The sequence below is a fragment of the Petaurus breviceps genome, unplaced genomic scaffold, assembly GCF_028583685.1.
Source record: "Petaurus breviceps papuanus isolate PSGF00001 unplaced genomic scaffold, PetGlider_PUasm1.0 243541, whole genome shotgun sequence".
Taxonomy (NCBI): Eukaryota; Metazoa; Chordata; class Mammalia; order Diprotodontia; family Petauridae; genus Petaurus; species Petaurus breviceps.
This window is the reverse complement of record NW_027185932.1, coordinates 6,289-18,663: the sequence shown is the minus strand read 5'-3', so window position 1 is coordinate 18,663 and position 12,375 is coordinate 6,289. Positions and strand designations below refer to the sequence as shown.

The window sequence follows — 12,375 nt, the reverse complement described above, 5'->3', positions numbered from 1 at the left end:
TGTATCAGCAATGCCATATTCACAATGCCTATAGAGATTACAAATATGCTGATATAATTATCCATTAGAAAATACGTCATGTTTGCCATATGAGGAAATAAACTAGAAAATTTATTAAGATACCAAAAGACTGAGTCCCAAAACCAGAAAGTGAAAGCCATCAGAGTAGTTATGACATTGGCACAGGTAGATAAAGTAGAAAGCACCCACATTTTCAAGCCTTTAAAACAGAACAGGCTACCTCAGGCAAAGGTCCTCCTCTCCCCACTCACAGCAACCACCCAGCGTCCTGGAAGAGCGCTCCCAGCAGCTCCGGCCCCTGGTAGTCCTCAGCAGGAGTCCTTAGCAGAAAGTCCTTAGCAGTTCTAACTCAAAAAGGGCTTCGCGCTGCCACTGCCTCTGCTGCTGCCGCCGTCACCACCACCGCCAGCCACCGAAGGAACGCTAGCTTGGCTTCCGCTTCCTCTTGCTCCGCCCCTTCCTGCTACGTCAGCAAGTCCAACGGGGCATGGAAGATCTTTAAATCCCATAACCCTTACACTTGCTCAGAATCATTTCTTTGAGATTTTCTTGGAACTAGCAATAGGAATGATGGTAGTGATTGGCTTGCAGAAAAAAGTTTGAGATCAAAAGCCTTAAAAGTCTTTCTTAATGTAATTTCTGTTCTAGGGCTACTGTTGCATTTGCTCAGTTCATTCAAGAAGCCACATATGAAGAAATCACTGGATTGGTTGAAGAGATGGCCCTCCATAGAGAGAGACGCATGGCCAATGCGCAGCTCCCTGAGTGTGCACAGATAGCAGTGAGTGAATGAGGGATTTCTTCTGCTTGCCTGTTTTCCCTTTGGAGAAAGGTGTCACAACAGCAAAAACCTTGTAGGATGTCCCCAGCATTTTACTTTGCTGTTTTATATGCATTGCTTCTATATTTATCTTTAAAAAGGCTTCTTCCTTGGGAAAGTTTGGTTCCATTTGGGTATGCCCCAGGAATAACCCTTTGCTATGGATCTGAAGCTGGAAGCCCCCATGGACACAGTGCAGAATCTGCCTACACAATTGTGTGTGGGAGACACCTGGCAAACAGTGACTGACTTTTCCACTTTTCCACTGACTTGTCAATATGCCTCAGACTTCCATCTTTTTTAAAAAGTACTTTATTGTTGGGTTGTTGTTCAATCATTTCAGTCATGAATGACTTTTTGTGACCCTACTAGTGGTTTTCTTGATCCAACTTATTTTACAGATGAGGAAATTGAGGCAAATGGGATTAAGTAACTTTCCCGAGGTCCCACAGCTACTAAGTGTCTGAGGCTAGATTTGAATTCAGGAAGATGAACCTTCCTGAGTTCAGGTCCAGAACTCTCCACAGCAATACTTAGCTGTTACTTTATTGCTAGCAAAATGTAATTTTATTATTACCTTATTTTTATTTAATAATAATATCTTATGACTCCTAACAAGCCTGTATGGTAGGCAGAATCAAATGATCATAGCATGAGAGGTTAGGGTTCAGCTAGACCAGCCTCCCCATTTTAAAGATATGGAAACTGAGGCTAAGATATGCTCATGTTAAGTGTCTTGCTTATAGATAGTAAGGGAGCAGGTCCAGGAGTCCAGTCTACATTGTGTGACTCATCCCAGTGTTCTTTCTCCTCCACAATATTGTGCCTCCAGAAGGTCCCGATTAAAATATTCCCTGGAAGGTACTGGATGACACCATTAGACACTGCCTGTCCCCCACTAAAAGTGTTACCTTGTAAATCAGGTAGAGCACTGATGCACTGAAAAAAAGATATGGACTTGGGAGATAAGAAAGGTCTCTGAAAGGATGTCACCATAGCGAGCCCCTGGCAGTAATCAGGAAGCAGCATGCGACCTCTGGAGTTTGAATGCTACGGAAGGGAATTCTCAAAGGGAGGAATCTAATGCTGGACTGTTGCAGGTAGAAAAATAAGAATTTTGCTTAGGCGCAACCTGAATCATGGGCTATTGTCCAACAAAGTAGAGAGATGGTGGCTAGGTGACCCTGTGGATAGATCATAGGGCCCAGAGTCAGGAAGACCTGAATTCAAATCCCACCTGTGTGACCTTGGATAAGTCACTTAACCTCTCTATGCCTCAGTTTCCTCATCTTTAAAATGGGGATAATAAAAGCACTTACCTCTCAGGGTAGTTGTGAGGACCAATAGGAATTCTAATTGATAATAATTGTAGAGTGCTAAGCACAGTGCCTTGCACATATTAAATGATATGGAAGCATAAGCTATTACAATGCTGCTGCTTATATGATGATGATGATGGTGATGATGATGATGGTGATGATCGTGGTGGTGATGATGATGATGATGGTGATGATGATGATGGTGATGATGATGATGGTGATAATGATGATGATGGTGATGATGATGATGGTGATGATGATGATGGTGATAATGATGATGATGATGGTGATGATGATGATGGTGATGATTGTGGTGGTGATGATGGTGATGATGATGATGGTGATGATGATGGTGATAATGATGATGATGATGGTGATGATGATGATGGTGATGATTGTGGTGGTGATGATGGTGATGATGATGATGGTGATGATGATGGTGATAATGATGATGATGATGGTGATGATGATGATGGTGATGATTGTGGTGGTGATGATGGTGATGATGATGATGGTGATGATGATGGTGATAATGATGATGATGATGGTGATGATGATGATGGTGATGATGATGATGATGGTGATGATGATGATGATGATGGTGATGATGATGATGGTGATGATGATGATGATGGTGATGATGATGATGGTGATGATGGTGATGATTGTGGTGGTAATGATGGTGATGGTGGTGATTTGCTCCACTAATGTGGTGAAAGAAAGGATGGGGCCCTATGGCTAATGTTTTTCTTTCTCTTATTTAGATCTATGTAATGCATGATAAAATATGTGGGGCAAAGGAACTTTCCAACAAGTACAGACTTTCCAAATGTTGCACAAATGATACTTCTGAGAGACGACTGTGCTTCTTTCAACGCAAAAATGCTGATGTCAGTTATTTGACTCCTTTCCAAGACTCCTTCACAGATCCAGAGAAGGGGTGCCAGGAGTTTGAAGAAGATCATGATGTCTTTCGAAATCAGTAAGGGACATTGTCACTAGAAAACCTCCCAGGAGAGGTGCCTTTGCCTTGATCTGACATTCAAGGACACTCACAAGGATTAGGCAGACATAGGTTTTGAAATGGGAAAGGTTTGTGTTCCCAGGTGTGGAAGGCATGATTTGTTCTTAGTGATATGTCAGTGATGATAAAATTTGTACAGAGGGAAAGCATGTCTGGGAGCACAGAAAGAACATTTAACTCGAAGCCACTTCTAACCTAATGAAGTCCCATTTCAAGATGATTGAGCTCTACCTTCCCCACTGTTGTATATGGCCTCATTCTGGCTCCCCTGTTCCCTTCCTCCTCCCCTAACCAGCATCCTTTCTCTCCTTCAAGGAAGGAGGCAAACTGCCAGGTTTAGCCCCACCTAGGGAAACTCACGGGTGCCAAAAATCAAAATGTGTACTGACCAATTGTTGATTTTGGCTTCTGTGAGTTCCTGCTTACACAATCCCTGCAGTTAGGTACATGGCTTGCCTTTATATGTTGATGCTTTACTCTTGCTGGCTGCTGTTCAATTTGGGGTCTGGTCCAAGCAGTCACAGGGAGTCAATAAAGAGTCCACTTCTAAATTGTTCCTTGGGTCTTGTTTGTTTAAGGTACAACACTACCTGTTTAAGGAGGGAGCAGCATCAACTTTGTCTTGGTTGTATTAAGAATACAAAATACCTAATATAATGTATGCAACCTGCAAGTATGGTGAGGGAAAGAGATAACATCAACAAGGGCACCTGTGTCCTAGAATTAAGAGTAAATCTGTTACCCAAAGCACTGGATTGTGGATTTAAAAAAATAACTGAATTCAATACAATAGAATGCATCAGAAAAAATGATATTATCCAGCTCTGGTGTTGACTAACTGGAAAAATTCTTACTTTTCTTCTTCCTTTTCTTCATCCTTTTCTTTCTCCCTCCCTCCCTCCATCCCTTACTCCCATCCTTCCTTCCTTCCTTCCTTCCTTCCTTCCTTCCTTCCTTCCTTCCTTCCTTCCTTCCTTCCTTCCTCCCTTCCTTCCTTCCTTCCTTCCTTCCTTCCTTCCTTCCTTCCTTCTCTTTAGGTATATCTATGAAATAGCCAGACGGAACCCATTTTTATTTGCCCCCACACTCTTGTCTCTGGCTGCTCGATACAAAGAAGTCAGCACTAGCTGTTGTCAAGAAGAAAATAAACATGAATGCTTCCACACAAAGGTATAGTAATTTTCTTTTCAGTTAAAATTGATAGCTTCCCAGTTCTTCAGTTTAAAATGATGACTGTTAAATTACTTCTTATTTATGACACTACTTTTCTTGCTAATGCTTCATGACCCAAAGATAAGACAACTGAATTTGGAGCCAGAGACTGTGGGTTTAAATCCCTTCTTCCCTACTTATTGCTTACTTTACACTGGACAAATCATCTTTCCTCTTTGGATTTAAGTTTATCTGTTGAGAAAATGAGGGCATTGTCCTCTCTGGCTGCCAAAGTTCTATATTTATTCCTCTATGATCCCAATGACTTGTTTCATTAGTTGATAAATTTATTGGCTGCCAGCTCCAGGCCATATCTTCTCATGACCTGAAATGATCTCTGTGTGCCACAGACTTCCATTTCCATAGACATTTTCTGGCTTCTATGCACATCTAAACTTGAATCAAACCCCAGGAAGTAGATACCTGGGGGAAAAGGTGACTATTCCATTTCCAGTCCTCAGCTGCCCTTCCTGTATGATTAAGAGAAATGGCCAGGCCCTGCAGCAGAGGTGGTGAGCCAGACATAAATCATATGCCACAATTCACGTGTCTTTTTGTGGGTCACTTTTCTAAAGCAAAATTCTAAGCATTTTCCATGATTCTAATCAGAATTAGAATACCTTTATTTCTTTTTAATGTAGAGATTTTATAGAGAAATCTTACTTTGCATAGGAGGTGATACATACAAATTTCAAATATGGATTTTTTTAATCTTTTGCTTACTTTGTCATATTTTCATCCTCTTCCTCCAGGCAACAACCATTACAAATGATTTAAAAGACATCTCTGCAAAGCAGCTAAACCTCTGTGGGGTATTGAGGCAATTTGGAACCAAAGCCGTAAAGCTTCAGTGAGTTTTTTGTTTATGTCTCAGTTTTTCTTGTTTATATATTAAACTAACACTTCCCCTATTAACAGTGGAGAGAAAGTAAAAGCAGACACAGAGAGCTTGAGTGAAAGGGGGGTGAAGAGGGAAAGAGAAGACTATAACAGGAAGGATGGACTAGGGATGGTAGACATATGCAGCTGGCATCAGAGGAGAGACAATGAGCTCTCCGACCATGGGCCAATGGGCCATCTCTGATCTGAGGATCTTTCTGAAGAGGGGGGACTGTCTGAAGAAGAGGCAGCTGCTTATTCTCCAAAAAATGATGATAAGAATCTGTTCATATATACTATTAAATGAAAGATATCCTAGTAAGGATTAGAGGAAAAAGAGTTTAAGTAGTGATGGTTGGGGACTCCCTGTTCAGGTTTCGTGTTCTGAAAACAACAAAAAGGTCCATTGTCTTCTACTGATTTATATCCTATATATGATAGAGAAGCCATCACAACTGGTCAAACTAGATAAACACTATTCATTTATATTGATTTATGTGGTCCCAAAAGATACTAAGAGTGGGCAGCATGGGAGAGTGGATAGAGTTGGCCTTGGAGTTAATAAGACCTGCTTTACGTTTTTGCTTCTCTGTATACTGTTGTGCGACTCTGGAGAGTGAACCCTATAAGATTTTAAATTGTAGACCATGTATCTAGCAGCATTGGTGGAGGGGATTCCCCCGAATGAGAGGGTTTTATAGAAGAGAAATCAGAGATCTAATTCTCCTCCTGCCAAAATAAATATGCTGCCAAAAGGGAGCATTGTCAAAGATTATGATTTCCTGGACAAGAAGTACTAGCCCTTAGGGAAATAGGAGTTGTTTCTCTTAGGGCTGCTGATGAAAGCTGAAGGCTTTTAAGGACTTCAAAAGCAGATTTGGGAAGTGAGCATCTGGCTAAGAAGATGGTGGCTGTTAGTGAGGTCTAGATTTTTGGGCCGTGGAATGGATCCTGCCCAAACTGGGCTGCTCAGAATGTATTTCCCAGAACTTTCACAAATTTCAACAAAGGGGAAGGGTCAGGCAGGACTCAACAACAAGGGGGAGGGAGAAAGGTATTTGCATATGGGATGAAGATTAGGATTATAGTTGGTAAATTACTGAACTAGCTATCATGGAGAGCACCAACAATGAAAAAAGAACCCAGCAGTTCATGGGAAACAAAATGCAAGAAAGGAGCCAGTCCTAAAAACCATTGAATTATAGATAGTGGTCAAGAATATAAATCAATAGCAATAAAATGAAGAATTGCAGACTGTTAACCCCACACTCCAAGTCACTAATAAAATGAGAAATATAAATCCAAACAAATCTTAGGCTTTGCCTCAGACTCAGAAACTTGGCAAAGAAGGCGAAAGATGGAGATCATCAATACTGGGGTGTGCATGTTTAAAGACACACTTGTACATTATTGGGAGATCTGTGAATTCTTCTGCAAAACAATTTGGAATTATTCTTAAAAAAGTGGCTAAAATGCTCATGCCCTTTGACATGAGATCCTGATATTACACAGGTTAAAGATAGAAAGAATCCATGCATATGAAAATATTTATTACAACAACACTTTTTGTAGTATCAAAGAATTGGAAACAAAGTACTTCAGGTGTGCACTATTTGAAGAATGGCAAAATATATTGTTGTCTATGAATGTAATGGCATGTTATTGTACTGTAAGAAACTATGACCATGAAGCATAAAGAATGCTGGAAAGAATTATATGAAATGATACAAACCAAGGCAAGAAGAATCAGAAAACCAATATCCATAATGATTTGCTGTTCAGTTCTTTTCTAGTTGTGTCTGACCCTTTGTGACCCCAGTTGGGGTTTTCTTGGCAAAGATGCTGGAGTGATTTGCTATTTCCTCCTCCAGATCATTTTACATATGAGTAAATCAAGGCAAACAGGGTTAAAAGACTTGCCTAGGGTCACACAGCTAATAAGTGTCTGAGACTGGATTTGAACTCAGAAAGGTGAGTCTTCCTGACTCCAAGCCCAGAACTATGTCCACTGTGCCTCCAACCACATAAATGAAAAGGAAATGAAAAGGAAATGGAGTGCCATGTAATTTTAATGATTGAGTCTAGTCTCAGAAAGACATGAGAAAATGAATCCTCTTCCCTTCTTTGCAGAGTGGGGGACCATGGCCCTGTGGAGCCATTGATACACTGGCAGGCCTGGTTAAGCAGGATTCTTGCTCTCTTGCTATCCAGTCCCTAGGACCAGAGGGCCAGAGCCCAGGCTCAGCCATCACCTCCTGGCTCTCACTCCCTTCCCTAAGGACTGGCCATGAGGCAAAGTTGGACATACACTATCTACCTCCCAGGATTATTGTGAGAAAGGCACTTGGTAAACCTCAAAGGGCTGTCTGAAGATGCCTTGGCAGCTGGTGGTACAGTGGATGGGATGTCAGGCCTGGAGTCAGGAAGACTCATCTTCCTGAATTCAAATATGGCCTCAGACACTGACTAGCTGTGTGACCTTAGGCAAGTCACTTAGCCCTGTTTGCCTGCATCAGCCCAAAGGAACAGAGATGAGGGCTGAATGGATAGTTGCTGTCTCTGTGAGATGACCCATACAGATGGCAATATTTGCCTGCTCAAGCTATGCTTTCTCTCACTTGGAGAGTATTTGCTAAATCCAAAGCTTATTTCTGTTCTTTAATGTTTGTTTGCCTTTCTGTTTAGTTAGCACTGACTACCACTTTATGATGAGTGTGATAAATCCCAACAGTTTTTTGATAGATTTGCTTTTGTTCTTGGGAATGAGAAGCTAGAGAGAGAGAGGATATGTATAGTACAGAAATAGAGAGGAAGACACAGACATTTTGATCTCTTTAGCCAGATTCTTTTTAAAAATTAATTTTATTTTTCTAATTATATGTAAAGACAATTTTTAACATTTATTAAAATGTTTTTCTGAGTTCCAAATTTTCTCCTTCTCTCCTTCTGCTCCTCCCTCCCTAAAATAGTAAGCAATTTGATATAGGTTACATATGTTTTAGCCAGATTTCTAGACTTTGAAAGCTTCTTGTTTCATGTAGTTTGAAGATTATGTGTATGATGACATCTATTAAAAACACAATTGTTTTTAAATGAATGGACCCATCTTATGTAGAGGCAATTGGAGCCTATGCTAATGGCTTCCTTCCAGCACAATGTAATGGCTGAGTTCAGCTGGACATATTGTGGCCTCTATTCATGGTGTGAGGGGTTGTCATCTGTCAGCACATGAGATTCTGAGTTTAATTCTAGTTTCTATTTAAGTTAGCAAATTGTTCCAGATAGCAAATATGCCTTGTTAAGTATTCAGTTAGTGCTAAATGTTTACTGTCAGCAGTGGATTTTGCATTAAAGGAAGCTTTTCCCTTACCTGTGATTGTGGTCTTCACCTTTTGTCTCTTCAGATTTTAGTAGGGCCTTGATTCCCTCTTATTTAATCAAATCTAGGTTGAGAGGAAGTTATTTTTCACGTTTATCCTGCATTGGTTAGCAATGTGGTATTGTGTGACTTGAACCCAAGGGTGCCATTAACAAAAGCTAATATGAAACCTTTGCCTATAATCAGTAAGATTGGTTTCTGGTTTTGTTCTGATTTAATACTGGAGCATAATGAAAGTATTCATATCTTCAGTTCCGTTCATGAACACTCATGATTTGCCTACTTTTAATGGACAGTGCCATCTGCACTGAAGCATTTTCTGTAAAGTGGGATAGATCTTGTCAGTTTTGTTTAATGCTGGCACATCTTGCCTCCCTTTGATACCAGAACAGAAAGGAGTAATACTCTGTATCTTCTGTGTCCAACTGATCATCATGAATGTCTGGGGTATGATGAACCTGAAGCCCTGCTCCATCCCCTTTATTTCTGAGCTTCCTAGGGGCAGTTGTATCACACAGAGGGCTACTGATCCAATCAATGGTATGACCTGGACCCATCTGGTCAATGTTTCAAGGTTCCTGCCAGGCTTCCACAGTGACCTTAGAGATCTCAGGGTACAGAGTCCCTGCTATGTATCTTCTTTGGCTTGTATTCCTTCCTATGACAGAGATGATGGGTTGGGCTTTGGGGGGGGCTATTATTTTTAACAATGATAATAGTCTTCCCAACTGTAGGCTCAGTGTTCTTTCCATTGCACCACCCAGCTGCCACTGTTGTTGTCACCCCCATTATTACTGGCCAAAGACTACATTAACAAAGCAATGTAGATTTTACCACCTGTCCTGTTTCAAATAATTTTAGTGATTTATTTAATTAATCAACCAATATTTATCAATTATCTTCCTAGGAAAGTTGTGGAAATCAGCCAAAAATTTCCCAGTATTGGCTTTCAAGAACTTGATATGCTCCTGAAAGATTTTCCTACCATGATTGATGTGTGCTGTGAAGGAGATGTAGTTCACTGTTTCCGTAGTGAGGTAAATAGTCACTAACAACACATGTATTTTGGAGAACAACGTGCTCCTTGATTTGGGACAGCTGTCTTTTGCCACTTAAGAGAAACCTTGGTGGTCTGCTGGGGCCCAGGGCACCATGGGGTGCTTACTGCTATGTAGACATGTGATTCTTCCTCTTCATGTTCTTCCATACTTTGCAACATCTTGTATTTTAGGGCAGTTTGTGGCCCCTGTTTGGGGGAACACTATTCACCAAGGAAGCATTTCACTAAAGGGCAAATAGCAACACCTCTATGACTTAGTAGATAAATCCTTAGGAGTTGCCTGAAGCTCAGAAAAGTTAGGTAACCACACAGCTAGCAAATGGCAGAGATAAGATTCAAACCCAGTTCTCCATGACTCCAAGTCTATCACTATACACTATACTATGCTGTCTCTAATGGTTGGATTTTTTATATAGTTAAGCCTTATTAAATCATACACTACTAATTTGGCAAATTACAACAGGCTATGGGGAAAGTTTCCCTTTGGTTAGCAAAACCTCCCCCTAAAAGTTCCAGAAATGAAAAAAAAAACATTTAGTATTATCTATTTAATAATTAACATATGCATTAATAAAAATATTGCTATTAAATTTTTAAAGATTTTTCATTTAAATACTGCTAATTACAAACCATTCTTTTCTATTCATGAATAAAATTTCCTAGGTAACATTTTGTTGGCCTGGTTGGAGTTGCTGTCTATACTTGAACATCAGAAAACTGCTTTTGTTCCAAAATTTTTCTATAATTTGGACTTTTCAAATAATTGAAACAGACTTTACCCCTTAAGCTGATTTTGTGTTCAAGGAGAGTGTTTATTGAACAGCTTGCATTCTACAAAGTTGAAATATATAAGGAAATAATGTCATACACAGAACTATGTTGTAGGCTCTTTCCCTGGTGGTTTTTTATTGGGTAGCTATATTGAAATGCCTTAGTCTCCAAGACACAGCATTCTGTGTTGGAAAGAATATTGGTCTTGAGGGAGGAAAGATCTGACTTCAAATCTCAGTTCTGCCCCTTGTTAGCCATGTGACTTTATAATTTCATTTCTCTCTAACTCAGTTCCTTCAGCTAGAACACAAGCATCTTAATATTTATACTATTTGTTTTCATAGGGTTTTGTGAGCCTGAGACAGTTATGTTATATTATCCAAGCTCACAAAGAATCAGTCCATGTGAAAGAAAGCCCTCTGAACCCTAGATAATAAATAACCTGTTGACTGAGGGCAAAGCTATTTGTATCTCAAATGAAATAAGTGTAAGCATTGTTTTTTGTTTTTGCCTTTTGGAAGGCAATTGGGGTTAAGTAACTCTCCCAAGGTTACATGACTAGTTTTTTTGTGTGGGTGTTAAATGTCTGAGATCGGAACCGAACTTGGGTCCTCCAGACTCCAGGGTCGGCGCTTTACTCACTGTGCCACCTAGCCGCCTAAGTGTAAGCATTCTTGCTGCTGTTTTTCCTTCTTTTTTCAAAGAGTATCAATGACACCATGGAATGATGTCTTGATTCATGAATGGATTGTGTGAGATACTTTGTCAATGATAGAAACATTAGACCAAGATATTATTCTTATTTGTTTTGGAAGTGGACCTCCATTAAGGTCACAAGATTTCAACATCTCTAGGCTTAAGAGGTCAGTAATGAAAAGAATAATGAGTCAGCTTTCCTGTAACTCAGAATTGTTGCAAGTTTAGGAGACGTATTTCTTCATAAATTGTGCCAATGTGAGCTGTAAGGAATAAAGCCTGTTTCAAGTTAAGAATTCTCTCATTATGGAGTTAATACCAAAAATTCTATGGTGATTAAATAGGAGAACTATTGATTAAATAATTTCTAGATGATAGTCACAGGCTTGTCTTACTCATAGGCTATGGCTTATGAAAGGAAACCAAACAAATGAGACAAATGTGAAAAGTAATTTCTGTTTGATCTTAAATAGGCCAAGATTATAAAATCCATTTGTTCAAAAGCAGACTCCATCTCCAGCAAAATTAGAGACTGTTGTCAACTCACAGTGCCCCAGAGGGGTGAATGCATCTTCGCTTATTCAGAAAATGATGATAAACCAGAGGATTCATCTCTAAGAGCAGAGATATTTACAGAAAAGGATGATGTTTGCCAACATCTGCATGAAGACAAAGAAAACTTACTGACTAAGTAATGTAACTTTACTAACCCTTATAAAGAATATAGAAAACAACACTAGAAAATCTTACCAGCTTGGATTAAATTGAAATGGAAAAGGGGTGGAGTGAGAAATCAGTTGAGAGTATGGCAATTTTTAGTTCTATTTTTTTTTTAAGCAATTGGGGTTAAGTAACTTGCTCAAGGTTACACAGCCAGTTATTTCTGGGTGTGGTGCTAAGTATCTGAGCCTGGATTTGATCCCCAGGTCATCCCGACACTGGAGCTGGTGCTATTACTCGCTGAGCCACCTGGCCACCCCTAAGCAATTGGGGTTAAGTAACTTGCTCAAGGTTACATGGCCAGGTGTTTCTGGGTGGGTGCTAAGTGTCTGAGCCCGGGATTCGATCTCCAGGTCTTCTCAACACTGGAGCCGGTGCTCTTACTTGCTGTGCTACCTGGTCGCCCCTGAGAGTATGGCAATTCTTAAAAGAAATCAAGTTATGTTGGAGAGGACAGCATGGTATAACAGAAAA

At 40.1% G+C, this 12,375-nt stretch overlaps 1 protein-coding gene across 1 annotated transcript; it reads left to right on the top strand.

The window, feature by feature from the left end:
- Positions 1 to 669: 669 nt before the first annotated feature.
- LOC138167651 (afamin-like) lies at positions 670 to 11,872 on the top strand (the record flags this gene model as incomplete). Its single annotated transcript, XM_069096584.1, has 6 exons — positions 670 to 802; positions 2,925 to 3,142; positions 4,222 to 4,354; positions 5,149 to 5,246; positions 9,562 to 9,691; positions 11,655 to 11,872. Coding segments are annotated over 6 exons (930 nt in total), but the record flags the coding sequence as incomplete, so codon positions are not given.
- Between the last annotated feature and the right edge of the window lie 503 nt (positions 11,873 to 12,375).